Source organism: Calonectris borealis, chromosome 13, assembly GCF_964195595.1.
Source record: "Calonectris borealis chromosome 13, bCalBor7.hap1.2, whole genome shotgun sequence".
Taxonomy (NCBI): domain Eukaryota; kingdom Metazoa; phylum Chordata; class Aves; order Procellariiformes; family Procellariidae; genus Calonectris; species Calonectris borealis.
This window is the reverse complement of record NC_134324.1, coordinates 705013-731018: the sequence shown is the minus strand read 5'-3', so window position 1 is coordinate 731018 and position 26006 is coordinate 705013. Positions and strand designations below refer to the sequence as shown.

The following is a 26006-nucleotide window of genomic DNA, read 5'->3' as shown; positions in this document are numbered from 1 at the left end:
TTTAAGCAGCTGACGTTCCTGGCGTGCTTCTGGCGGAGGCCAGCTGAGTCCCTCCCAGGCAGTTCCCAGGTGTGGCTTGGCAGGCGGTGGTTGCAGGCAGCCTCCCTGCCCTGCTCTGCAAGGGTTTGCAAGTATTGACCCAGGCCGGTAGTGCAGGTCCACCCCGACGCTCCCGGACACCGCTGGTCTGGCAGCAGGGTGTAGCCTGAGCCATGTGTTTGTGGTGCAAGGACAAATTCAGTGGGTTGCTCTGCGACTGCAGCCAGGAAAGGTGTGCTGGACTCCTCCTGTAGAGCAAGAAAAAAAAAAATCTAGTGAAAATTTTAGGCATTGACATTTTCCCTGTAAGTTCAGGGCTGGATTTTCTTTCTCCCCGTGATAATTCCTTTCCTGGCTCAGGCTCCCGGTATCTGTGCGCACTTCAGGTTTCACATCGTCCTGAGTAACCACAGTGAAAGTCAGCATGTCGGCCCTGTGGTCGAGCATAATAAATTATTAGGAGATTGCATGTGCCAGGCTCTGAAGCCCTCACTCTGGAAGAGAACTCAAAAGTTACTGACTCATCAAGAAGGTTATGTTTTGATGATGCCAGCTGAGGGACTGTGTCACGAGGCTGTGGTTTTTTCCCTTTTGTGTCTACCTCAGCAACTGCAGAGTGAATCCTCTAACACTGGAAGCTCGTATTTGCTGGCTGTGCAGCCGCGTTATGGCTGGTTTTTAGCAGGACAGGTACTTCTCCTAAGGTACCGCCTGTGTATGTGGGGAGAGGGCCCTCAGCTTGCAGATAGAGCACAAATGCATCTCTCCCCTGATCTGTGGGATGAGCTATTGCTGTACGTGCCTCGCTGTACGCCTGATTTGCTCCCTCGTGTTACCCCTGCCAAGCCAGGCATGCTGGAGCTCTGGATGTCTCCCTGCTCAGAGCTCTGCTGTCAGCCAGGTGCTTCTGAGGTTCTTCGGTTCACTCTCAGACAGTCTTTAAATTGCTCAGCAGTGGTCAAGTGCCTCTGCATGCTCTGCAGTGAGTGCAGGGTCTGAACTGCAAGCACAAGAACTACTGTAGGTTTTGCAAAGGCATTCTGTACTTTACACGCAGCAGTGCAAGGGTGAGTGCGAGGCCCACCGGACCTGTCCCCAGCGCTGCTCCGAGCAGGGCAGCTGCGAGCCGGGCAGGGTGCTGCTCCCGCAGCCGGAGGGTGAAGAGTGGCACTGTGGAAACCACTCCCAGGTAGTTCCCAGGTACACTGGGGCAATCAGATTTTTCCCCGCTGGCATTCAGCACACAGCCACGCTATGTGCGTAGGCAGATGTTTGCCCAGCCTTGTCTTACAGCCTCCCAGAGAACCAAGACTTTTGCAGTGTACCTCCTTTGAGTGCTGTTAGTGCTCTTCTGGTGAGAGAGTTTTTCTCCCCTGCTACAAATTCAGCCCCTTCCCTTGTTCTCCAGAGAGAGAGGCTGAGTGTTCCCTCTTGGTGATAACCCTGTTGGTGTGGGGACAGTCAGCTGCTCCTACCTAGTCTCTTTTTTCCCCAGGCTAAATAAACCTTGTTGTTTCAGTTTGTTAAAGGAAAGGTTTCATATTATTTTTGTTGTAGCTGGACTCTAAGAAAAGTGCTGATCAATGAGATCTTTTTGTTTAATTTTTAACATTTTGGGGAGCGGTGTCAATGTCTATGACCATTTCTAGCCCTGCTGCCTTTCCTTCATAGGTACACAGACTTTGTGCTTCTCGTTGCTGAATGTCCTCTTTTCATTCCAGGCTGTTTTCATTTTGCAGACTTGTCTTGGTCCTAGAAAGTACCGGCAGCTCTTCCCAGCTCTGGCAGAGGTGCCGGACCCATTCCGGTGCTGCCAGCAGCCATCCAGGCAGGACAGGCAGCCCCATCCTGCCTGCAGCCCCCCGCTGTGGGAGAGTCCATCCCGCTGCGGTCCCTGGTGCTGGCAGCTGCCCCTTCCCCTCGTTTGCCCCTTCCCTGCCACCTTCCTTACTGGCTTTGCAGTACAATTCTAATGAAAGTTAATTAACGTTGTCTTCCTTTCCCAGGGTGTTATCTCCCACATTGCTCCGGGCAGGAGGCCCTCCTCTCCAGTGCGTAAATACCCCTCGTGGCCAGCCTTTACCGATGGCCTTGCCTAACTCAGTTTCTGCCAAAAGGGGCCACCTCTTCTCCAGTTTTTGGCAAGTCTTTAGACGGCGGTGCTGGGCGTGCAGCCAGGGTTGGGTAGCCTGGCATGTGTCCCATGCTCCAGTGCCACATCCCAGCTTCGCTGACCAGCCTCTTCTTTTCTTTACAGCTGAGTCCTTCAAGGAGTTCGCAGAGCTGCTCCACGAGGTAGAGCTGGAGAGGTCCATGATGGTAAGATGATCTGAACTGTGCTCTGGTAATTACTGCCTCGTCACAATGTTTAGATGTTAAATCACGGCCAAATGGCACCACATACTTTGGTGTGAAGTTTCCCATCAGAGGGAAGCTGGGAGCCCTGGAATGTTGTGCTTTGTACCATGTCTGGTCCACAGTGCCATTGCCGCGGGCCCTGAGCAGCAAAAGGGAGGTGCTGAGTGGGGGAGAGGTGGTCCCATGCCAGTGTCCAAAACCTCTCCCACATGCCGGGCAGTTGTGGAGCCCCGGTGCCACTGGGCTCGCTCCAGGCGTCCTGCCATCTGAAGCAGGTTTGATCTGCGGAGCCAGGTATGTCTTAGCTGGTGACAAGCTGGTTTTGTGGTGAAACAAAATGTTAAAGAATAAGAAGCGAGATGTATTACTAGCTTCGCTTTTGCTAGGTGCGAGCACGCAGGTCCCACTGTGGCCCTGCCCTTGCTGGCACAGCTCCCGCAGGGAGCGCTGCCTTCGGTCTTCCACTGTGTTGTGCCCTCTGCCTCTCCAGAGCTCCTCCAGAGCAAGTGTTGGCTTCCCGTTTCACTCCTAATTCCAGGAAAAACACGAAGGTTAGGCTGAGTAGAGAGCTTTTACAGCATGCCAGGAATGTGCTGCTTGGCTCTGCTTTCTTCTGCCTCATGCAGCAGTGAGAGTTCGTGCCAGGCCGCTGGCTGGGCCAGCGCCGCAGGGGTGGCTGCGCCAGCGGGACGCCACCGTCCGCTCTGCGGGTCCACAGACAGGCAGAGAACGGGAGGAAACCAGTAAGAGGCTGAAGGAAAGCAGTAAGATGTTTCTTTATTAATTACATCCCAGATACAATGGCTCGTTTGGCAGTGGGTAAGTGGGTGGAAGGGATCATTTCAGGGATCATGGATGCTTTTAGGGATGCTGTCCAACTTTTCTAAATCTTACTTTTGCCCTCCACTTGTAGGACCAGTCCTTTACAGTAGCTCGCTCAGAAAGTTTCACACTCTCACCATGTTGATCAGCTTTAAATTACCTGAAAGGGCTGCGGCAGTGTAGTGTCGTATCCCCTTCTCTTCCCTTCTCCCTTCTCTGGAGCTCGGGAGACAGCCTGTCACAGTAGAAGTGGGGATGGGAAGAGATGGCAGGTTGTGTCCCCGTATCAGTGTTGGAGCCAGTGATACAAACTGGGGTGAGTTTGCCTGTGGATTCACGGAGAGGGAGCGCAGAGCACGTCCCAGGAAAACATCTTTCAGACATCTAACAGGACTGGAAGAGGCACAGGCAGGCTTTCCTTTTTCCCCTAGCTGTTATTGTTATTCTGTCGCTGTGACAGATAACCTGCTGTCGTTCCTCTTCTGGCTGGATCTCAGGAGAAGGAAAGTCCATCATTTATTTGAGAGCTGTTTTGTTAGAGCCATCAAGCCCAGTGCTGTCTGTGGTGAGAAATGCCAGTCGTGAGAAAGCCACGGCAGGGAGCCAGCCCCAGCTCTGCCTTCTACTCATGTGAGCTTGGGGCCTTCATCACGCCTTCTCTGAGAAGCAGCTCCTGCCCGTTGCAGCCTTGCTGAGCTCTCACGGGTTGTTTAGCATTGGAAAACAGCTCATTTCAGGACTGCAGCAGCCGCTTTCTGGCAGTGCACTCACCAGCATGAGCATCTGCTGTGTTCACTGGGAGATGCTAGCATCTCAACACATCCCTACCTCTGGAATCTTACTCGCCCATCTCGGCTTTGCATTAAAGACAAGGGTGGGTGCTGTTGTGGAAAGCAGGGCTAGTGCAGTGGTGGCAGGACGGAGTGCGGCCGGGTAGTTTGAGCAGAGGAGCTGGTGGCGGCGGCGGCAGAGGGGAAGCAGCCGCAGCAGCATGTCTTCTCTGCTCCATTCCCTCCCGTCAGAGCAGGCAGGGCAGCTCGTTGCAGGCAGGGACGCAGCTGAGCTGAGAAGTAAGTAGCAGTCTCCAGTGTGCTTTGAGAATATATTTGTTCTGTTTTGTGCTTCTTGGAGAGATGAACAAACAGCCTTGCCTCCTGGGGCTGCTCCTAGTTAGGCCTCACCCAGCAGCCAGCATACTTTGAACATCCAGTTCTCCCAGCCTTCCCGTGGCTGATAGGGACAGCGGTTGTCTAAAACAGGATGGGTGGCAGCTGCTGTCACTGACAGGGTTGTCCTGCCTGAGCGCAGCCTGTGGCACAGGGCTAGTGGCAGGCTGGGGGAAACCCGGCGGTCGTTTACAGAATGTCCCCAAAGCCTCATATGCCATGATTGGGGTTTTCTGTGTATTACAGATGGGGAAACGTGGATACGGATGGGTTAAGTGACTTCACCTATGGACAGAGAACAAGTTTGCAAGTCAGAGACATTAAAATCTAAGAGTTCTTGGCTTCTAGCCCTGTTCAGCCTCTATTTAGGAGAAAATGAATCTGTGTCCTGTAATTAAGCTGTCTCTTTCTTTGTGCTGTAGGTACAAAATGCTAGTGATTTGCTGATCAAACCTTTGGAAAACTTTCGGAAGGAGCAAATAGGGTTCACCAAGGTAAGGCTTGATTGTTTGTTTGTTTTAAATTTAAACAGATGTGTTTTCTATTACTATGTTTGAATTCAGTTTTTTCTCCTTTTTTTTGTTTGTTTTGTTTTTAAAAAGTAGACAATTGTTGTACTATGTTTTGACTTCACGCTTTCAGAAACTTCCCCATCTAATGCTGGCTTTCAGCTGCTGGCACGAGACAGTCCGTGCTGTAACTTTTAGTCTGATTTTTCAATCATAAGAGGCTCCAAAACCTTTTCCTGAATTCTTTGGGTTCTCTTCTGGCCTGATTCCAGCACTGTCTCCATCCTGAGTGAGGAGTGCCTGTTTCAGCCGGTGATCAGGAGATACTCCCTGCTTCTTTCCCTCTTCTCCCCTTTGTTCATTCAGTGCTACTGAGAATAAAATACTTTCCATTGATAAGCATGTGTTAAAGCAGGAGGGAGAAAGCGCAGCAGAGGCCAGCAGTCCAAACTTGATTATAGTCATAGGGCTTTTGTTATGAAATATTTAAATAAAGCATCTAATGAGTCTTTCAGAGGGACCAAACTTTTAAAGAAACAAACCATAAAAAGCAAATCCTGCACACGTTGAGCAGAAAAAAATATTTTTCCCTTGTCTGCTATCAAGAAGTCCAGGTTCCACGTTACTCGGTGGCAGCTTGAAATGGGGCTGGCTCTGAACCAGCTCAGAAATGGAGATGTTTTGGAGAACACTTGGGGCTTGGATTCAGCCCAGCCCATCTGGAGTCTTTGACGTTTAATAAATACAGGATTTGAGAAACGATACTTGATCACCATCCTGCCCTTCAGAATCCCTCTGTACAACTGTGTGTGTAGAATGCCTCTCTGAGAAGCCACAGCAGCGTGAGCATGGCGAAGGCGGCGGCCGCGGCCGTCCGTCTCGTGCTGGCGAAGCTGCCTGCGCTTCCCTACCGGGCGCAGGGGGAAAGCCTCCTTGCCGGCAGGTTTTGCAGCAGTCCTTTGTGTTACAAGCACGTGGACGTGGCCAGGACTGAGAGAAAACTCCCTCCTGATTGATCTGTCTGCATTAACAATAGGGCCAACACATATTTAGAAGAGAGTCATGGGGAAGGAGTCATGGAGACAAGGTCAAGCGTATTTTCCCCTCTGTGTTTATGGAACACTTAAGTCAAGAGGGCAACAGTCTACAAATGTTAAGATGACAGCATTAAAGAGTCCTTCAGGCTGTCTTCTTCTCGGGTAGCCCTTAAGGTGTGTAAGGATTAGTGTGTCTCTCTGCTCCGAGAGCTGTGCCGCCTCCTGCCCGCGGGTCATGTACCCTGCCTGCTGCTCCGGAGCTGGCTGGTGCCCGGCTGGCAGGCACGTGTCTCCGTAGCCCCGGCAGCAGGGTGCTCTGAGCGCTGACAGGGATTCACCTGGCAGCTTACAGCCCTTCCTCGGTCCCTGCTGATGGGGCAGGGTACTCTGGGTGGAGGCGTCGGGCAGTGACTGTGGCAGGACGCTGTTCAGAAGCAGTTGAGAGGTGGTGGAGGGTAAGGATTCATTGCAGGTGGCTTGGAGGTCTTTATGGTTTGGCTTTGGGTTTTGTTTCTTATGAGGAACGCGAACTGCAAAGGTGTCGGGGGCATCTCGGTGAGAAAGGGCTCTGCCGCGGCTCAGCAGAAGTGCTTGCAGGGGAGCGGTTTTGTGCCCCGCCGCGTTTGCCAGGTGTACGCACGCTGACAGGGGATGCACGGGGAGGTAACGCTTTCTCCGATGCTGCCCTGCAGCCTTGAGTGGGCGCGAGTTTCGGAGCGAGCCCCAGCCTGCTCCAGACCCTTGCCCTCACCTCCAATGCTTTCCTGACAGGAGCCCGCGCTACGCTGCTGGCCCAGGTCCCGCTGGGCTGCGTCCTCTGGGTATCGCCTCGGGCACAAAGCCTTCCTTCACTTGCCAGCCTGCAGAGCTCCGGGTCGTTCTGCGCCAGCAGAAGGCGTGAAATACAAATAAGGACTCTTCACAATAGTGCTCTGTCAGCGAGGGGTCCCTCTCCATTTCTGCTGTGCCTCCACTGACTGGCATCACCCGAGTAGATCCTTCCTGATTTACACCAGGGCGAGAGAGGCCGGGACCAGGCTGTGGAGCAGACCGGAGACATGACACAGAGAATTTGTGCCCTCTGCTTCGTTTCCCATATTTTGGCAGAGTCTGCTTCTGTGAGATGTTTTCTGTTCTCTGTGCAAGATGCTGAAGCCAGATAGGAAGAGCCTTTGAATTGGGTCTTTGTGATGAATCTGGCTGGAGAGCAGCCAGTCAGTCTGACTAAGACATCTGAGTCTGCATTAACCCGTTTTCCTGGGGATGAATGGAGTGTCCTCAGTCAGATGGTGTGCTCCCACACAGGGGAGCCCCCGGGGTGTCACTAGGACCCGCCGCAGCCGCCCCCTCCAGCCACCTTCCCCTGCTAGCCGCAGACCCGGGGGATCATTGCTCTTCCCCTGACTTGTTAGTAAATGTTTGTATGCGTAGACATCACGAATAAAAGCGGAGTATCTGGGATCCCCTGAGCTGACCCATTTCTCAGCCCTGGCCCTGGCAGGACTCCGCTCGAAAGCTAAAGAGCGGTGAGAGTTCATGGCTGGGGGTGCAGCACTGATTTGATGAGCGTGTAAAGGAACCAGCGTAATCGAGACTGCTGCGAGCGCTAGGAAGGGCACGGATGGTATGGGGAGGCGCAGGCATCGCTTAAGGGAGGGAGCACCTGGGGTGGTCTATTTTTTCATTTCACGTTAGATCACATTCCTGGAGGCTAGACTGCGCGCTCGGTCCGTGCGGGCTATGAACTGGGTGGATTTTGTGCCGTGTGCCGTGTCTGTTCAGCAGAAGCTGTCCGAGTCCCAGGCGTGCCTGGTGAAGCCGTGCCTGACCGTGAGATTTGAAAACGAGCAGAGTAGCATGTGGGGTGGTGGAGTTCTTGATTAGCAGGAGAAGGAGGGGTAATTAGAGGGGTGTGCTCACTGCAAATGCGAATGCGAATCAGGAGAGTGGGACTGGTTGTGGCCTGAAGCCCCAGTGAGCATGGTGTCACTTAGCGCGCGTTCCTCTTGATCTGCAGAGCTGTGTGGCAGAGCGATGCATGTGTTTTGCAGCAGATGCATCTCTGCAGCAGCCCGAGGAAGGCCCCTCCTCACCCTCTCGCAGGACAGACCCCCTCGGCGCAGCGGGGCTGGGGCTGAGCTCCGGGACGGTGCCTGTCCCTCCCTCCCTGCCGGCAGCCTCCCAGCAAAACCCTTGGCTTTCGGCTCACACGCTGTGGGTGAGCTCTGTTCTGGGATTGGGGTACTTCCGTGAAGAGCCTTGCTGCAGTCATTAAGTTTAGGAGGATTTGAGTAGAAGAAGTTTCATTCCAATTCCACTTGGAAGGAGACAGCTTTTCTTTTAAAAAAAAAAAAAAAAAAACCAAAACAAAAACACAAAGCAAAACAAAAAAGTCAGAGGGGAAAAACTTGTTTGGACTCATTGTAAGCTGCAGGAGGAATGTTTACTACGCTCTGGGATGCTGAATAAATGCAGTGTTTTTCAAAAAGTTTTTACATAGAAGAAAACATGTATTCCTAAAAGCATTTCGTTAATTCTGTTATTAATATTTCATTAATAATAATTTTAAAAGAAATAGTAACTTCTACTTGCTTTCATCTCTGTGGGAACAAGATCTAAGTAGCATTTGAGAGAACACAGTGGGTGAGGGGAAAAAGACAAGGTAAAATTGAGTGTGGTTTTATAAAAATGCTCTTTCTACACCCCTCAACAGCATTTTACTTTTTAGAAATTATCTTTTTTTGTATTAACTGCTGATGACATCATAAAAATTAGTTAAACTCAGGCATGAAGTATTTTTTTCCATATGAAGATATTTCTTTTTCCCATTTCTTTCCTCCACTGTTTGCCAGATGAGGCTGCAAGCCGAAGCAGAATGCTGCCCATCTCACGCCTTCAGCTTCTCTCCAGCAACAGCTTACGATTTCCCCAAACTGATTTGGGGTTTGAATTTATTCTGTGCTGTCTTCTTTGTCGAGTGATGGTGAACACATCACCGTTTGTGTTCATTACTGGTCGTCCATGTCGTGAGCGCGGTAGCTCTGCTGCGATTTCAGCAGGATTATTGTTGCCTTCATCAAAACGGGGCATACTGGGGCAGGAAATGCAGCAGAAGCAGATTCACTTAATATTCACAGGCTTTCAACTTGCGCTGTTTCCCAGGCTCTGCTCAAAGCCACATTGCAGCTTTGCTCTGAGGAGGCAGCAGGGACGGGGACATGCGGGCAGGAGTAGGCAGGGGGGAGCCTGGGAGCACCGGGTGCCGGCTGCGCGCCTGTCTCCCGTTCATGGCCAGCTGCACGTCCTGCTGGGTGCTGATCCTCCACCCGAACCCCTGCAGGTGTGTTCGGAGGTGGAGGCTCCTGGCAGGCAAAGCGTGTTGTGTTTTGTTTTGTTTTTCTTCAAGAAGAAGAGAAGTAGCCATGTGAGCTGGGCTCCTTGCTTGCTGCTTGCTCTGCATCTTCTAGCATGGGGATTTTGGAGGATCCTAATTAGCAACTGATGGTTAAGGGAGAGTTTTGGCAAGTCCGTTTGCCCCTCTCTCCCCCCAGTCCTCGGCTGCTCCCTCTCTCGCTCAAGCTGGAACTGAGCGGCTGCTGAGGGCCTCTGGCTTTGCCCGGCTCCCAGCAGCAGGGCAGGACCCCCCACACACGCAGCTAGCCGAAGCTGCTGGTGGATGGACCGCTGGACTGGGCAGCCTGTGCTGTTCCTGGGACTCCTGCTCGTTTCTGGTTAAAGCAGCATCTGCTGAAGCTTAGAGAACGAAGCTTTCGAAGAGCACCCTCCTTCGCTGCTGCGTGACTCTGCCTGCATTTGGGTGAAATCGCCTCGGTTTCTCTTGGTGAGCAAATAAATGAAAGTTGGGTGGCTTCTTGGACTTGGCAAATCTTAATGGGAAGGTAATGCTGTCTTTTACTGAATATTCATGAGGAACTAATTTGTGCTCATGTTTCCAGATTGTGCTTCAGTCTGGGTGGTTTTTTTGTGTTGTTTTTTGTCTTGGCTTGCTCTGTTCAGCAGCCAACAAGCTGTTAGAAGCCTTGGCTTGACAATCAGGAGGGATTTGTAGTTCATCCTTCTGCTTTTCAGTTATATGTTAATTAGCCAGAGTGGGAAATGATTGGCAAGTCCTCTTTTAGTGGCCAAAAATGCCGTTCTGCGCTGCGCTCCTTTCCACACGGCAGCAGTTATCCTGCAGGAGCAGGCTGTGCTCCATGCGCTGGTGTCCATCTCGGCCGTCGTTCTCAATTCCCCAGGGAGAGCTCGGTGCTCCGCACGCCTGGCACGGCCACGTGCCCCTGCCTGCCCATGGGCGCTGGCGGAGGAGGAGGCACTCCCTGCAGGAGTTGCTGTCTGGCCTCTGAGCTCCTGCTTGCAGAAAAAGCTCTTCCATTGCTCCCCCAGGCTTCTTCTTTCTTTTCACCAATCTTTGCTGCTGCAGAGATGACCCTCTGCCGCAAGACAGGCTGTGTCTTTCTGCAGGGCACTGCCCATGCGAGCTGGTGGCAGAGCTGCTGCGCAGATCCTAGCCCATGGTCTCCCTGTGGCCGTAGGCTCGTGGTCCTGCAGCCATCTGCATGGGCACCATGGCCACCCACAGCTTGTCGTCTCCCCCGTGGGTTCGTGGTCCTGTGGCTGTCTGCACGGGCACCACAGCCACCCATGGTGACGTTGCCTCTCCTGAGGACGAGATGCTTGTCTCTCCGGGAGCCACGCAGTCCCAGGCTGCAGCCTCCGGAGGCGCATCCCCCTGCCCTGCCCGGCTCCGCTCCCCTGCCTGCGGGCTCTGCCGTGCCCGACTGCGGCAGCACCAGGCTCCAGTGGGCAGCTGCTCCCTGCTCCCTCGCCCTGCGCTCTCCCGCAGCTCCTGGGGCAGACGAGCAGCCGCCCAGCCGGAGAGCGGATGGCAGAGGGTGGGAGAGGTTGGTCCCTGCTCTGGGCTGGAGCGTGGCTGCGGTCCCTCGTGGCCGCTCCACCAGGGTGGGGACGGCTGAGTCACCCTACTTGTGCGGCTTGCCGGCATTGAGAGGCAGGGCAAGATGCCTGGAGCAGCGCCTCGAGCGTGGGAGCGTGCTTCAGCCCCTCTCCTGCTGCGCCTTCAGCTGCTCGCCTGCGGGTCCCCTAAGGAGCGGGGCTGGTGCCGTCCCTTGCTGTGTTGAGAGACCACCTCCGCGAGCCTCCTCCATGGGGACAGTGGGCTCCTGCTGGTTGGGTTCGGAGCTAGCTTTCCATAACTGGGGGATTTCGGGACCAGCTGCAGCGTAGCCATCCTCTCTGAGATGCAAGAAGCTGGCAGCAGGAGAGGTGTGAGCTGCAGACCCTGGTGCTCTCTGCAGCTGTGTTTCACTGCACTTCTGTGGCCTTGGGGTTTGGTGACTTCTTGTCACAGAAATGAAAACAAGCCTAGGTTCCTGGCTGCGTTAGACATGGCATCTGATGGCACAGACAGACAATCCAGAAGTGTGACCTTATAGACATGGTAATTGCTGCTTCACAAACACGTTTGCTTCTCTGGGTTTGGGTTTACTTATCAGGGCTGTTAGTCACGAGGATGCTGTTTTGTTTTGACAGTCCTTCCTGGCATCGGCTCTGCAGCTGCAGTGCTGCTTAAATTAGGTTTCACCCACGGAGGACTCTCTGCTCCTCTGGATTTGATGTGGATCTCTTTTTATTCTGAGGCATGAATTTGCTAACGCAGAGTTACAGTATCCCTGATACTGCACGGGATGATACCAGAAGATATACTTCCCTTCAGGGGTCTTGTAATTACAAGGTGTCTGTAAGGCAATAGGTGTAATTACTGGGCTAAAAAGGTTTGCTGGTCTAAGCCTGCCCTACTCCAGACAGTTAAATATAAGCAGGCATATTTGAGTTGGTGCCTCTGCATTTTTCCATAGTAATTGTGCTTTCACAATAGCAATGTGCAAGGATTAGAGGAACAGGACTCTCTTGTAGGGTGAGAAATCCTTTTCGTAGGAAGGCAGTAACGCTTGTCCGCCCTTTGTCTGAGGTGCCTCTAAGGAACTGGTGTCCACCGACACAAGCCTGGGTGCTGAGGCCAAGATGGCTATTGCCGGGAGATGTGACCTAGCTGCTGAATGTGGGTGCCTTTGCCCTTCTCTGACAGATGCTACCCGCAGTGGGTAACCTGGGGAGCTGTGCAAGCTTCATGTGCTCCAGTAAACAACTTAGGAGTGTCTCCCTGTGCGTGCCCACCAGAAAATAACCTTTCTTCTTCCAGAGGCAATACAGCAGTAGTCGCTATGAGCAAGGGACTGAGAAGAAAGCAGTTAGGCGGGGGCTAACCTGAGAAGAAAGCAGTTAGGCAGGGGCTAACCGTGCTGAACAAAAGTACCAGTCTTGGGAGCCCCCAGGCGTCCCGCTGCGTAGGACATCCCGTTAGACAGACTGAACAGTCCGTGCAAATGGAATGGGGAAGCAAAACTTCATGGCAGGAGAACCGACTGAAGAAAGAGAAAGGACTTTATTTAGGAAATGCAGCTTCAAACTTTGCAGTCACTGCTGAATTCATGAGGGAAGTAACTAATACCAGTCTGGCAGAGTCCATCTGCTTTGTTTCGTGGTGGCATTGGTGTGTGTTTGCTTACTCATGAATTTCTGAATGGGGGCAAGAGAACAGTATTTCAGAGCTTTTAGGAGATAACTGTTGAAAGATAGAAGTAATTCCACAGGAGGTGGGATTTCTTAACCCTGCTTTCCCCTTTCTTGAGCTTTCAAAAGCTAGACAGAGGATTTGGGCATCCTATACATATCCTGTAGTATACACTGGTCCTCAGTTACTTGGACCTGGCATTGAGGCTGTTGCCTGGCTGGAATTTCCTTGTTTTAGCAATTTAACTGCCTCTCAGCAATCACTTATGGCTCAGTTACCATCTGATGTGGGTATTTGTCAACCTGGCTTTTACTCATGGTTGTTTCTTGATTGCCACAGTTCTCTGTGGTTTCACAGTCGTTGTAAGGCATAAGCAAACAGCCAGGTCCGCAGGTCAGCTTCTCTCTGGGTTTCATTCTCTAATGTCTCTTTTTGCTCTCATTCTAGACATTTACCCTTTCAGGTTTGCCAGTGCAAACAACTCTTTTTTGTTATAGTGATTCCTTCATAAAGTCTTTCTTAACAAATCAGTCCACACTTCGTGTTTGCATGCCTGTGGTAGGCATGTTTGAGATGTACAATAGGTCAGTAAGAACCAGACCATCTGCAGGGGAGCTCCACGAGGTGAAGTCTTCACACTGCGTGTTGTAAAACAGCTGTGTTTGAGGCAGCGTTCCCCTGGGCTGTATTCAGGGTGGGCACTACCAGTAAAACTTGTGTAAGCTTTGACTGCAAGGTTTGTGATCTCTCTTTCTACCACTGCTAATAAAGAGACGATGACTCCCCTCCCACGTATCACTCTTGTCTTCTGCTTTCGTTCTGATACTTTTCAGAAACACATGATAAAAGCTTGAAAACAGAAAATTGCCAAACTCCTAACAAATCTTTTCTTATCCTGGACGTGTCTTTGACATTAAAGTATTTGGCCGGTTGTTTCTGAACTACGTGAACAGCACATTAGCAAATGGTGAATAGGTTTGTGATCTATTAGTATGTCTCAAGTTTACTTGACATTGGAAAGACTGAGAGGGGGACAATACCTTGTCAGTGGGGCTTTTGCCAATGCTAACATGACAAAATACTTCAAGTACCTGTGCCACAGAGTATTGCCAGAGCTTGGTCTTGAGGTGTAACTAAATCCAGTATAGGCAACGGACTGTGAAAGCAGAGCAAATGGAAAGTCGCCTCCTGTTCTGGTTGGGTCGACCAGAATTTTTCCATGGGAATACTGAATTGCACAAAAGATCTTGGTGTTGTTGCATGTTCTTATCTGGAAAATGCCAATAACTGGTTCTGCTTCAACTCTTGCATCTACAGGAAAGAAAGAAAAAGTTTGAGAAGGATGGTGAGAAGTTTTATTCTATGCTGGACCGCCATTTGCATTTGTCTTCCAAAAAGAAGGAATCCCAGTTACAGGAGGTGCGTATGGAGTTTTCTTCAGAGTCGGGTCCAGAAGCAACACCACCAGCTGCTCTAGATCTTAAAAATGGGGGAAAATCATCCCTTTCAGTAGCCAATTGAAATTGATAAGCAATTAAATCTACCTAAAGCCTAGATTCTCTGAATGAGACCAGGGAAATCAAGACCGTAGTTCTCCTTAGTGTGTTGAACGGTAGTAGTGGCTTTATGCATTGTCCTTGCTTGTTCTCACCCTTATAGTATAGGGCAGTGACCAGTTATACTGGCAGAGCTGGGGATTGGCCACCCTTTCACCTGGCTTGGGGAACTGATCTGGCTGAAAAGTAACTGGTTATTATTATTTTTGCAGCCTATTTTCCTGCCTAGCTCCTGGGGTTTGAGGGGGGTTGTGGCAGCAGGCCCACGGTGGCAGTGAGCAGCAGGCAGAGGAGGGGGGGGTGCTCCTTCCAGCTGATGCTGATGCCAAAAAGGAAAGCCCCAGCTGTTCCGGCCCACATCAAATCAAATCTGTCAAAGCAGTTGTCAGATCAACCTACAAGCATCTTTGCAAGGCAAAATTTGTGTAAGCTGTGGTAACACGGCATGCCACGTTGTCCTACCTGGTGCTGCAGCTCTGGAATTGCTGGTTTTGGGTCGCAGCAGGAGTCAGGCAAGAGGATCATGACAGTGGCCTTGTCCTCGCCGGTGCAGGGCTGTGGGTGGAGAAGGAGCTAATGCTAAAATAACAATATGCTTCGGGAAAGTCTTGTCCTTGCAGACTGAGGTGAGGTTCTGGATCCATAAGTGAAAGGGAGACAAAAAAGGGCAGTCCTGAGAAGAATGGCCAATGCTCCAGTCTTCTGGTTCTGTGCAAAGTGTTCAAAACCTGGGCCAGACACCTTTGGCAGGCTTTTTCTTAAGTGAGGACAGAACTATTTGTGGGCTGACAGGCAAATGCTAGTCAAATATTGTCAAGCTAGATGTGATGTATTTTCTTTTTTCACCTCTCCCTCTTTCTTCCAGGCTGACCTTCAGGTTGACAAAGAGAGACACAATTTCTTTGAGTCCTCCCTTGAGTATGTGTACCAGATCCAGGAAGTACAAGAAAGCAAGAAATTCAGTATTGTTGAACCGGTAGGAGCTTCCTTTTCTTTCAGGCCATGTTGTTTCATACTCAGATATGCTGACTTGCTCACAGTTGCAGGAAGGGATGAGTTACCAGGTTGGATTCAGTCCTGGGGAGTCTTGTGATGGAGCAGGAGTTAACCTTGCCTACTTGGATTGCTGCAGCTTAACAGCCTTAGTGGTGTTTGCTGGAGCACCGTGAAGCCACAGACTTGTTTCTCATGTCTGTAAGTCGATCCTGTAGTAGCTAGAGGTCTTGTTATGAATTATCTTGGACGCCTTGTGTTTGGTAAGCATTAGGTGTCTTCAGAGGGAGAGAGTTGTTATCTGGTCCACTTACCTGTCACGGCATGGGCTGCAGTGGTACCAGCTCGTGGCTGTGTTCAAGGACCCTGCCCTTGGTGGGTGCCTCTGCCCTGGCACCAGGTATGGTTGAACGTGGGATCGTTTAGGTCTCGTGGACAAGCAATCTGCAGATCTGCTCTTGTTCTCCCAGCAGGGTCTTTCATTTCGGGTGTGTTTTATTAAGACAGATGTGTGGGTGGCAGACCTGGGCTTTAGGGACATTGTGGTGGATAAGTCATACTAAAACTTGCATCACTCCAAAATTGTAAGAAATATATTTGTATATGTAATTTCTGAAACTCTGTTTCCTGTCTATCTTTCCTCTCATTAGAAATATAGAAGAGAAGTTTAGTCTGTGTCCTTTCCCTCCTTTGCAGGTGCTGGCTTTTCTCCACAGCCTCTTTACTTACAACAACCTGACAGTTGAGCTCACGCAGGATTTCCTCCCTTATAAACAGCAGCTTCAGCTCAGCCTGCAGAATGTGAGTTCCTGCCCAGCAGAAGTATTTTTCGCATGTGACTTCTATTCTCATTTGTATTTAAACGCCTCTGGTGGCAAGGCTTTTCCATACAAAACAGGCTGTCCATGTTTGCATTGTGGGAGGTGCAGATAAAGTTATTTCCTTCTCAGTTCACATGTATTTTCTCCTCTCCTGCACAAGAGAGTCTGCTATTATAGTGTTTTTCTCTGTCTATAAGGGGCTATTGCAATTGTATCATTTAACCTTGCGCATAAACAAGCCTGAGAATTTCTTCCAATTTCATGAGATCGAAATTGTACACGTCTTCTAAAAAGGCCTCCAATCTTGATCTTAATGGTATCAGCTTACTACATGCTTTGGTAAGCTGCTCCGCTGGCTAAGTATACTTAGGGGGTAGAATATCTGTGTCCTGTTTCTTTTATCCTCAGTCTTTCATGGCTGGCTCTCATTCCCATGGAACAACAGCAATAAATCTGTGCAAAGCTGAGTTTGCTGCTGGCTCATTAATTGGTTTAAGAGGTGTTCCATAAAAATGCCTTCATTTTGTACCCTGTGTTGACATGACTCTCTAAAAATGATTTCATGCCAAGCAGTGTAGCATGAAATTTGAGGAATCAACGCCCGTGTTTGTAGGAGAATACACCTGTTACCTAAACAATGGTGTGAAGAGGAGTTCAGGTGCTTCCTTCTGCTCCACCTAGCCTTAAAATGTGCTAAGTTTCTGTTACTGAAAGAACAAGTGCCCTCCCAGTCATGACTCCTCAACACCATTTCCATGCACGGTATGTTAAACCTTGTCTCTTCAATCATCTTTTACAAGCCCAGTGTTCTTATAGCTGGAGTTTTCATGTGAATTTATGGAGTGGCTTCTGCATTTTGTACATTGGGCACCGATTCATTTCTACCAGAGCGCCTAAAGTTTGACCAGGGATACCCAAAGCTTGATCTTTGCTCATGCTCAGATGTGCTTCTTTTTATTTTCTCTTAACAGACAAGGAATCATTTTTCCAGCACGCGGGAGGAGCTGGAAGACCTGAAGAAGAGGATGAAGGAAGCCCCCCTAACCTGCAAGCTACCTGGGCAGCCGACCATTGAGGGCTATCTGTACACTCAGGAGAAATGTAAGGGCTTTTATATGCACCTAAATGCGTTAAAGAATGTGTAAGCCTGGGCTGTCCTGCTCATAGCCCTGCTGCGTGGGCTGCGCTCGGCTCCCGTGCCCAGGCCAGCTTTAGCCGCGGCGTCGCTGTGGGCGGTGCTGCACGGGGTGGCACTGCCTGCCAGTGCACAGGGTGCACTTTAGCTGCCAGCTTTCTCACTGGTGGCACAGAGCTTTCTGCGGGTTACATGAGCCGTGTAAGCAAGGAGCTAATTGCCCTGCACTCAAATTAGATGAGATTTATTACTCTGTTGTAGCGCTGGAGAGACCGGAGCTCTGGCAGATTGCACTTTGGCTGCGTTTTATCAGAACAAATCTGGTGTCCTGCCCAGCTTCCCTCTCGCAGCATCTCTGAGGGCATCGAGCACAGCTGAAGTGTTAACCAGCAATGAGAGTTAAGCTGCTGAGAGCAAAACTTGTTGTGATTTTTTGCAGAATCAAATCAAACCAAACTCAGTCTTTTATAGATACTCACTGTAGCTTTACACGGCCATGCAAGCACAAACACTTGGGACAAAAGCCTGTATGCAGAGCTGTGGCCTCTGAGTCTACAGACAACTTACTTTGTGAGCAGTTAATTTTTGGATTATATATACAAATGTATTTATACATATATTTGTATGTATATTTATCCTGCTTTTAAAAGAAAACACATAGACAGCAATTTTAGACCACAAACAAATGTTGCATGCTCCTGCATGCCAATGACTGTTTGCTGCCTTTATTTATGTTTGCCCCATAAATCGAGTATGAAGAAAGTTGTTTCTCCTGATGCTGCAACTTAAAAAAAAATTACAGAAAAAATATCAGTTGAAGTATTTCACATAAAGGCATAAGACAACAAAGAAAAGTGACTATAAATTTAGTGTGATATAAATAGGATCTTTAGAGTGTTTTAAAGATGCTGTTGTCTTTACTGCCAAGTTTTCATCAACAAGAAAAAATGGTGGTGTCTGTGTGAAACGAGCATTCAAGACACGTAGGATCCTGCCAGCGTAGGTCTTGGCTGGACTTGGCCAAACCAGCTTGGCTTGCGACCAGAGTCCCACAAACGCCCTTTCAGCAGCAGCGTTTTGGGAGGGCGCTGGAGGCGGCTGCCGCACCACGCTCCTCTCCTCCTCCTGCTCCTCCTGGCTTTTGCCAGTGGAGACGCTGGCGAGGGAGGTGTCCCCGCAGGGCTGGCGGTGTCCGTCCCCAGAGAAGCGCGGACATGCCTTGCCGGCTAAGGCACTGTCTCTGACTGCAGCTTGCCGTGTGTTTCTGCAGGGGCGCTGGGCATCTCCTGGGTGAAATATTACTGCCAGTATGAAAAAGAGGCAAAAACCTTGCGGATGACGCCCATGGACCAGAAGCCTGGAGCTAAGCAAGTGAGTTGGTTTCTTGGAGCCACGTCTGCAAACCTTGACCCAGCCATCAGGTTCACCTTCAATCCACCCACGTCACCTCTTTCTGTAAGCAAATAGACATACAAATGCCACGTCCAGGGCAGTAGAGGCCCGCCCCGCTGTTGGGAGCAGTCGTCTGGCAGCGCCGCTCCTCAAGGTGTGCTGGCAGTGGTCTGGTCCCGACACTGCGGCTGCGGCTGTGGAAGGGTTCCTGGCCACAGAGCAGGGGGGTGGGCTTCGTGTCCCCCACCTGCCTGGCCGCACAAGCGGGTGGTTTGGTGCCAGCTGAAGGAAGTACTCTGTGAAGAAAAGTTTCACCTCCCGCTCTCCCAGGTGACCCAAAGTCCCGCAGGGTTTGGCAGTGGAGACATGGGTTCGTGTAACGTGAGCGTTATTCAGGCAGTGGTGACTTGCAAGTTTGGTCTAGTGTGAAATTTCTGCCTTTGTAGACAAGCTAATTTTTATATTTATCCATGCAAATGGGCGGTGAACCTGTAGCCTGGTTTGCACTTAGGCCTCTGGCAGTGATTGCAAGTACTTGAATTACTCGAGTTATTAGGTGAGTGCTTCCAAAAGCAGTATTTCTCTGCCTTTGCGTGTTTGCACAGTCACTGGTCTTCGATTTTGATTTCTGTTCTCAGAACTGGTTACGTGTGAGCGGGACTGGTGTTAGGAGAGGAGGAGAGCGCAGCAGTTGCAGCTCTAAACTGTGCAATAAGGCAACGATTTGGGGCCTGCTTCTTTCACAAAATGCTTTGGTTTTTACCAGTGAGTGATGTGTCTGGGAGTTCCCCGCAGTTCCTCGGCGTGACAGAGGAGGGGTAGGATGCAGGCATGGATGACGGACGGTGGCTCAGAGCACAACAAGTGCGTCCAACTGAGTCCTCCCACCCTCCTCTGCCATGGAGCGACATCCTCTGGGGACTTCCCAGTCAGGCGTGCTGTTCTCCAGTTCGTGATCTCATGGTCTGTTCTTTGGCAGCCCTCTGCATGCTGCAGCAATAAAATAAAATGTATTTTTTGGAAGCCCTGGGCAGAGACCTTGGCAAAGAAATGTCCAAAACATTGACTGGAGAGATCTATTGTCATCTCTGCCGTAAACATATCTAGTAAGGTCAATTAACGTAGGTAGGGGCTTGTAAAAATGTAAATTAGTCCCCTTCCCAAACTCTTGCAGTCTGGTAATCTGCACCTTCAGGTCACAGCTGGCCGCACAGCTTCAAATGCCACAATTAGAAGGAGCACTCTTAAAAGCCCCAAATGACCAGCAGACGCACAAAACACAGCCAGGAGATTATCATCGTGGCGTGTAAGTCAGATGTAATCTGGGAGGAGGCTGTCCTTGCTGCCGGGCTGTCCTAGATCTGCTTGATCTGCTTCTGCCAGAGGTCTTGCAGACACAGCAGCGGTGACACTCGGGGTGATGAACGCGTTCCAGGTTTGCAGACTCAGCCCTAGGGTCTGTTGGTTGTAAGGTCTCCTGAGTGTCTCTTCAGAGTTCCTGCAAAGTCGCGGGGATCTCACAATCACGTTACAAATTGACTCTGCTATAGAGTCAGTTAATGCCCCTTTATTAAGGGGCAGGAACGCAAACGGCCAGAGCTCAGCCCCGCAGTGCCTGCCTTTCGTCAGAGTGCATCTACTCCAGATTTGGTCAGTTAACATTCTTTTTCTACAAGGTATTTTGTGTAAAGCTGTTTGGACCATGAATAGTATGGATAATTGGTAGTGCTGATCATCCCTGATAAAAATTAGGACTTAACTGTGTCATAACAGACAAGCATGGTCCTGGCCTCAAAGACCAAGCGACTGCCTCATGAGGTTTGTTTGTAGCAGTGTTCCTGCTCTGTGGAGGCATGTTGCTTGTTGCTGAGATATTTAGCACTTGTTTGTGGGGTAGTGCCATGAAGTCGGGAACATTTTGTGGCTGAGGAGGGGAAGCCTGGCTCACAAAGCCTTTGATCTCTGTCTTTGTTGATGGTGGGCCGGACTGTCTGTGCTCCTGGTACCAGTGCCATCAGATTGGCAGGGCACCGGCTGGGAGCCTGGTTCCCTACAGACAGTGCCGTGCTGGGCTGCAGCCTAAGGGTGCTGAGGAACCTGAAATCTTCTCCCATATTTCTTTCCTCTAATCTTGGCTTTAACTTTCTCTCCCAGGGCACCTTAGACCTGACACTGAAATCCTGCGTAAGGAGAAAGACTGACTCTATAGACAAAAGGTTTTGTTTTGACATTGAAACTAATGAAAGGTGAGATGCTTTAGTATTCAAATGTCCTCCAAACAGATAAACCCTGTAAACCTGGATGAAATCACATTCTGCTGTTTATTAAAAACAACTTTTGCTTCATTTTCCCTCCCGTCTCTGGATGAACTCTGCGCAGGTCTGGGACCATCACGCTGCAAGCACTCTCGGAAGCCAATCGAAGGCTGTGGATGGAAGCCATGGACGGGAAGGAGCCGGTAAGTGTTCAAGAAGCTGTGAATGTGCTGCCCAGCAGTGTCCTCTGCCGGCGGGTCCTGGGGAAGAGCAGTGACACAGCCACTGGCAGGCTCCTTTTTACAGCTGTCACTTCACTGCTGTTGCGTACCCATAATTCAGGCATCAGTTCAGCACTGCACAGCCAAAATGGGGTTTTGTGCTGTTCTGCTCACGGCACAGCTTGCAATGGGGATTTTATTTTTCCCCCTTTAAAGCTCTGTTTCATTCCCTAGTTGTGCCAGACTGCCTAAGGACTGGCCTTGCTGGGTCTGAACGCGTGATATTTCTTTTGCTCACAACTTGCTCTCCAACCTGCGGGAGCTGATTTTTTTGTCTGTCCCCGCTCTGAGCAGCATTTGGAAAGTCTGGCCCATGGGAGCAGACACCCTGCTCCGGTGTTCGCCCGCCTTTCTGTGCCTGCTGGTGTTTCCTTCCTTCAGTCTGAACAAAGCACAGACTCCTGCGTTTTACCACATTTCCTCTAAATGGACAGTGTGATGTGCAGTGCGGGAAAACTCGTTCCTGGCAGCTCCCCTTGCCTTTGGAGAGCGGCCTTTCCCTCGGTGGGCTCGGTGAAGAGGATTGGCATGAGTGCGCTTGCTGACCTGTTCAGGGCTGTGTGGCTGCTGATGCGGAGGTGGGGTGTGGGAGCGGGGAGATGGGAGATGGGCACCCTCTGCAGCACTTTTCTTCTACTCGTTTGAAGAGGAAAGGACATGGGATAGTGTGGAGAGGGTCAGCGTGCTCGTGCTGGGCAGCCAGTCACTTAGGGGATGTCTGAGGCTCACTTGGTTTGCATGACGTATTTTTATGTATACAATACGGATTTTTGATTTTCTATCAAGAATGGCACCTGCTGTTTATTATTAATAAAAAAATACAAAATTTATTTTTGCATGGGATGAAGGAATGTCTTGACGCTTGAATTTTTAAAGGCAAGCCAACAAACAAAAAACCCACAACCCCTGTGTGCCAGACTGTCCAGCTGCTATTTTTACAGGGCACCTAAAGGACAAACAAATTTTCCTGTTCAGTTTTTGGGAGACCTCTTTCCTAGAAATAGGTGCTCCAGTGAAATGTAGGAAGTCAGCAAAAACTCATTTGTTGTGTAGATAATGGTATCTTGCTTAATTATAAAATGACATTTCTTTGGGACATTGTCTTACTGTTTGTGACTGGCTTTGGGTGATTTGTGGGGTGCTGCATTTTCTTTTGAAAATAAATATCAAATCACATTGCATTATGGTTTTGTTTCTTCCTCCTCCATTCCCTCCCCTTTTTCAGATCTACCACAGTCCCATCACGAAACAGGAAGAAAGTGAGTCATTTCTGTTGCTGTTCCTCTGAGCTGTCGAAGCTGTCCGGAGGTCAGGCAGTCTATTTCCTTGCAGATACGCTCGTCCTCGATTTCTGCTGAATAGGCTGTGTATTCCCTCCGTGACAGCAGTGTAACTTCTTTCCTTTTCATCACAGTGTCTGATACTGAGGCCAGATAAGAATGAGTTGCAAACGGTAGACGTTATCAATTGCAATGTGCAGTTCTTATTTAGCAAGAACTAGCAGGATACGGAGTTCAATTTGCACCTCTAAACCCCAAAATAACGGGGGAAAAAAGATCAGTGAGAGATTTTGAGGACATTTCCCTTAGCAAAGATTATAATAGGAAAATAGAGGTGGCATTTAGTTCCCTGGAGCTCCCATCCCACCACCCTGTCCCGTGTCTCCGCTTTCACAGGTGGGGTGTCCCCTACCCACCACCCCTGCAGCCCCCGGGGCAGGCTGCTGCCCCTTTTGTCTTTCCCCGTTTACAGGCCATCACTGCAGTGGCTGAGCGTGCTGCCCTGGAAAACTCGGGGGCTTCATTAGCTGAGTGAAAACTTGCATTCTGTATCTTAGAGCTTACTTTTGTCAGCACTTTAATTAGCTGACTTTAATGAGCATAGAGGTAGCATTATCAGCAAACCTGTTGTTTGACTGTGTTTGCATTACACGCCTGGAAAGAATGCGACTCAGTGTTTCACAAAAGTAAATACACTCTATTTTTAATAGATTAGAGCTAGAAAGACTTCAAGTCGTATTACACCACTCAGTACCAAGTACCGAATGGATCTGAGCTTAACAGTGTCTTTACTCATTCCTATGTTAGAGCTAAGATATGTCTGAGCTTTTCGTTGCTGTTGCTCAAAGAAGAGAGAATCGTTATAAACAATTTGCTGAAAATACAGTGATTTCATAGGATTCGCCAACACAGCCTGTGCTGTGATTGAAGTTGGTCCAGATGGCTGTTTTTTCAAGTAGAATGTTGTTACACGTAAAAAAAAAAAACCAACCACCCCCCAGAAAAACCCTACAACTCACACAACCCCTTCCCAAAAAAAAAAACCAACAACAACAAACCCAAATCTACAACAGCATGGTCATTTGCACTGAACAGAGAGATATTTTAGATTATAACTCGGACAATCCTTCTATATATCCTGGAAAAATTAGCAGAAGTAGTAGCATGATTACAGAAGTTGAAATATGTGTATAGAAAAAAATCTTGACTTTCTACCTGCTGCCTGCAGGCAGCCTGCAAAACAGGCACAGAGATAGTCTGTGGTTAATTGGCTGGAACAAAAACTTGTGTTCTGCTTTACTCAGCATATCAAGCTGTATTGTTTTTGCTTTTTAATCTAGTCAAGTAGATAAGCAGAAATTACACGATCCCATGATGTGGAAGAGCTTTAGCTGCAGATTTTGCAGTGCTCTGGAAATGATTAATCAACTCCTTATCAGACACAAATTCACATGTGGCGGGACTCTGATTTACACTTTTATTATTAAAGACAGAAAGAGGGTAGGGAGCAATGCTGTAACTCAAAATAGACTCAAGGAAAAATGGAGAACATATGGAACTAATAACTCCTTGTCAGGATTTAAAGAATGCCTGTGTTTTCTTGGAAGGATGTACACGATGCAGACGCACGTGTGAACCCAGCTGTGTGCTGGGGCTCTGCAGCTTTGTGTGCCAAGCAGGGTCTGGGTATGGGGCCTTCCCGGTAGTTTTCCACAGGGAGCCGCGTGCTGGTGCTCAGGCAGCTAACACTGCTTCCCTTGTTTGAAACAGTGGAGTTGAACGAGGTCGGCTTCAAGTTTGTACGGAAGTGCATCAACGCAGTGGAAACGAAAGGTAAGGTGCCCGCCATGGCACCAGGAGGTGCCGCCGTCCTGGCACGCGTTGCTCCCCGCGGCCTGGCACCGCATCGCATTTTCTGTGGCGTAGCGCTGTTAGTTAGAAGTCAAAGTCTCATGTCGTTGACTGAAGAACACATGTCAGAGGAGCAGAAATCCTGCACGGCCTGGAATGTTGTTACACCAAATTCCAGTTAGGATTGAATTTCCACCTTTATGCTGTTTTCATTGATCGGTTTCTCATCTTTGGCTCTGAGAAAACTCATTGTTAGGCAGAAGAAGAACAGCTCTGGAAGTCTCTCTGTACTGGGGGGACAGGCAGGGGTTAACTGGGGTACTGGGTTATTCAGACCCATTTTGTAAGAAGCAGCAGGACAGAAGCAGGCTGGTGGATGTTAGCTCACCCTCTGGTCTTTCATGAAAGGCCCAGCCTGTACCAGTGTACATCACCGGCACGGGCTATAGGATGACGATAAATCACTCCAGAACAGCTGGATCCCCAGGCTGCTGCAGGGAAAGGTGGCAGTGGTTTCATTTCCAGGACCTTTGGGGGATGTGGCCAGCCAAGCCCCGCTGAAGTGGGGAGGAGCAGGGTAAGGAGACCCTCCTCGCAGAGCCGGGCAAATACAGCGGTTCTGTCTTTCCTGACATCGGCTAATGTTTTGAAAGAATTTGCTTAAGTGCGTTTGCCTTCTGTGACAATTTGAACAAATTCGTGTTAAAGCAGCGCTCTCCAGAAATGGCGTATGTAGGCAGGTAGGGCTTGCCAGCTCAGGTGTGTATTCCACGTGTCGGCTGTGCTCACCATCCGGGCAGAAGGTACACATCCCGGCTGTGCTGGGGGCCATGCCCGCCGCGGGCGAGCGGAGCTCCTGCCCTCTGCCAGCAGAGCGGGTGCTGGCAGCAGCAGCCCCTTGCTGCGGGGCAGCCCGGGGCGCAGGGGACAGAGCCCGGGTGGTTCCTGGGGCAGAAGCATTTCTGCGGAGCCAGCACCCTGACAGCTGGGAGAGGAGTTCCACTAGATGGGGCTTTTGGACTTCCCACCAGCTGGGGAGGACTCTTGGCTAATGCTCTTTGGCTTTCTCCTGCTTAGGGATTACTACAGAGGGCGTCTACCGGACTGTTGGCAGCAATATTCAGGTGCAGAAGTTGCTGAATGCCTTTTTTGGTAAGAATTAATTATTCCGTGCAACTAGATTGTCCTGGTTTTGTATTGTTTAAGAGGGACAGAGAGGATCAAGGTTCACAGTGAGAAATGTCCAGCGTGTTTTTTGGTCCCTGTGGCCCCTCTGAGGCACATCTTCCCCTTTCTTCTGGGCTTTTTTCTGCAACTAGAGCTCTAGTGCCTCTCTCTTTAAACTGTATTTATTTGTTGGTGGTGCAACCTGCATTTTAAGTTAAGTGAGCAGCAGCGAGACCCTGGAGCAGTGGGGACAAGCCTTCTTCCATCGTGTGCTAAAAATATTCAGGCATTTTGGAGTCACGTGCTGGGGATGCATTCCTGCTGCAGTCCCCGGGTGCGGAACATCAGCCAAAGAGAGATGAGTCCTCGCCCTCTCCTCCACTGCCTGCAAGGCTGGCAGCTCCCAGCGTGCGGAGCGGGGCTGCGGGAGCTCCCGGTCGAGCGGCGGCTGCGGCGGAGGGGCCGTGGACAGCAGGGCTGCTCGCGCGGTCGGGCGCACGTGGCAGGGGTTTGCCAGCATCGCCCGACAATCGAGCAACGGCAAGAATCGTTGCTCACCCGGCCACCACGAATCCTTTCCCTCGATAACAGCCTGTGTCCCCATTCTTATTTAGGCAGTGCAAATGAGAACCAGACCTGGTTAGCACTCGTTAATTAGTGTGCGGGATCCTGAGGGCCTCGGCGTTCCGGCAGCCCCTGCTGCAGCGCTGCTGCCAGGGACCTCTCCCGGC

General features: G+C 50.2%; 1 protein-coding gene across 10 annotated transcripts in view; it reads left to right on the top strand.

Moving 5' to 3' along the window:
- Window positions 1-26006, top strand: part of OPHN1 (oligophrenin 1) — a 69839-nt gene that overhangs the window by 24006 nt on the left and 19827 nt on the right. For 6 of the 10 annotated variants that reach the window (XR_012675490.1, XR_012675488.1, XR_012675487.1 and 3 more), the window contains 12 exons: window positions 2297-2358; window positions 4808-4879; window positions 13862-13963; window positions 14966-15076; window positions 15790-15894; window positions 16886-17015; window positions 18320-18420; window positions 20596-20687; window positions 20821-20899; window positions 22203-22236; window positions 24028-24090; window positions 25186-25260. Coding sequence is in view for 1 of the 10 variants with exons in the window: in XM_075161877.1 (XP_075017978.1) it covers window positions 2297-2358; window positions 4808-4879; window positions 13862-13963; window positions 14966-15076; window positions 15790-15894; window positions 16886-17015; window positions 18320-18420; window positions 20596-20687; window positions 20821-20899; window positions 22203-22236; window positions 24028-24090; window positions 25186-25260 (1026 nt within the window). In the remaining 9 variants the exon portion in view is untranslated. Of the gene's footprint in view, window positions 1-2296; window positions 2359-2538; window positions 2692-4807; window positions 4880-13861; window positions 13964-14965; window positions 15077-15789; window positions 15895-16885; window positions 17016-18319; window positions 18421-20595; window positions 20688-20820; window positions 20900-22202; window positions 22237-24027; window positions 24091-25185; window positions 25261-26006 lie in introns of those variants that run through there. The other 4 variants (XR_012675494.1, XR_012675491.1, XR_012675495.1 and 1 more) reach the window with 4 other exon arrangements.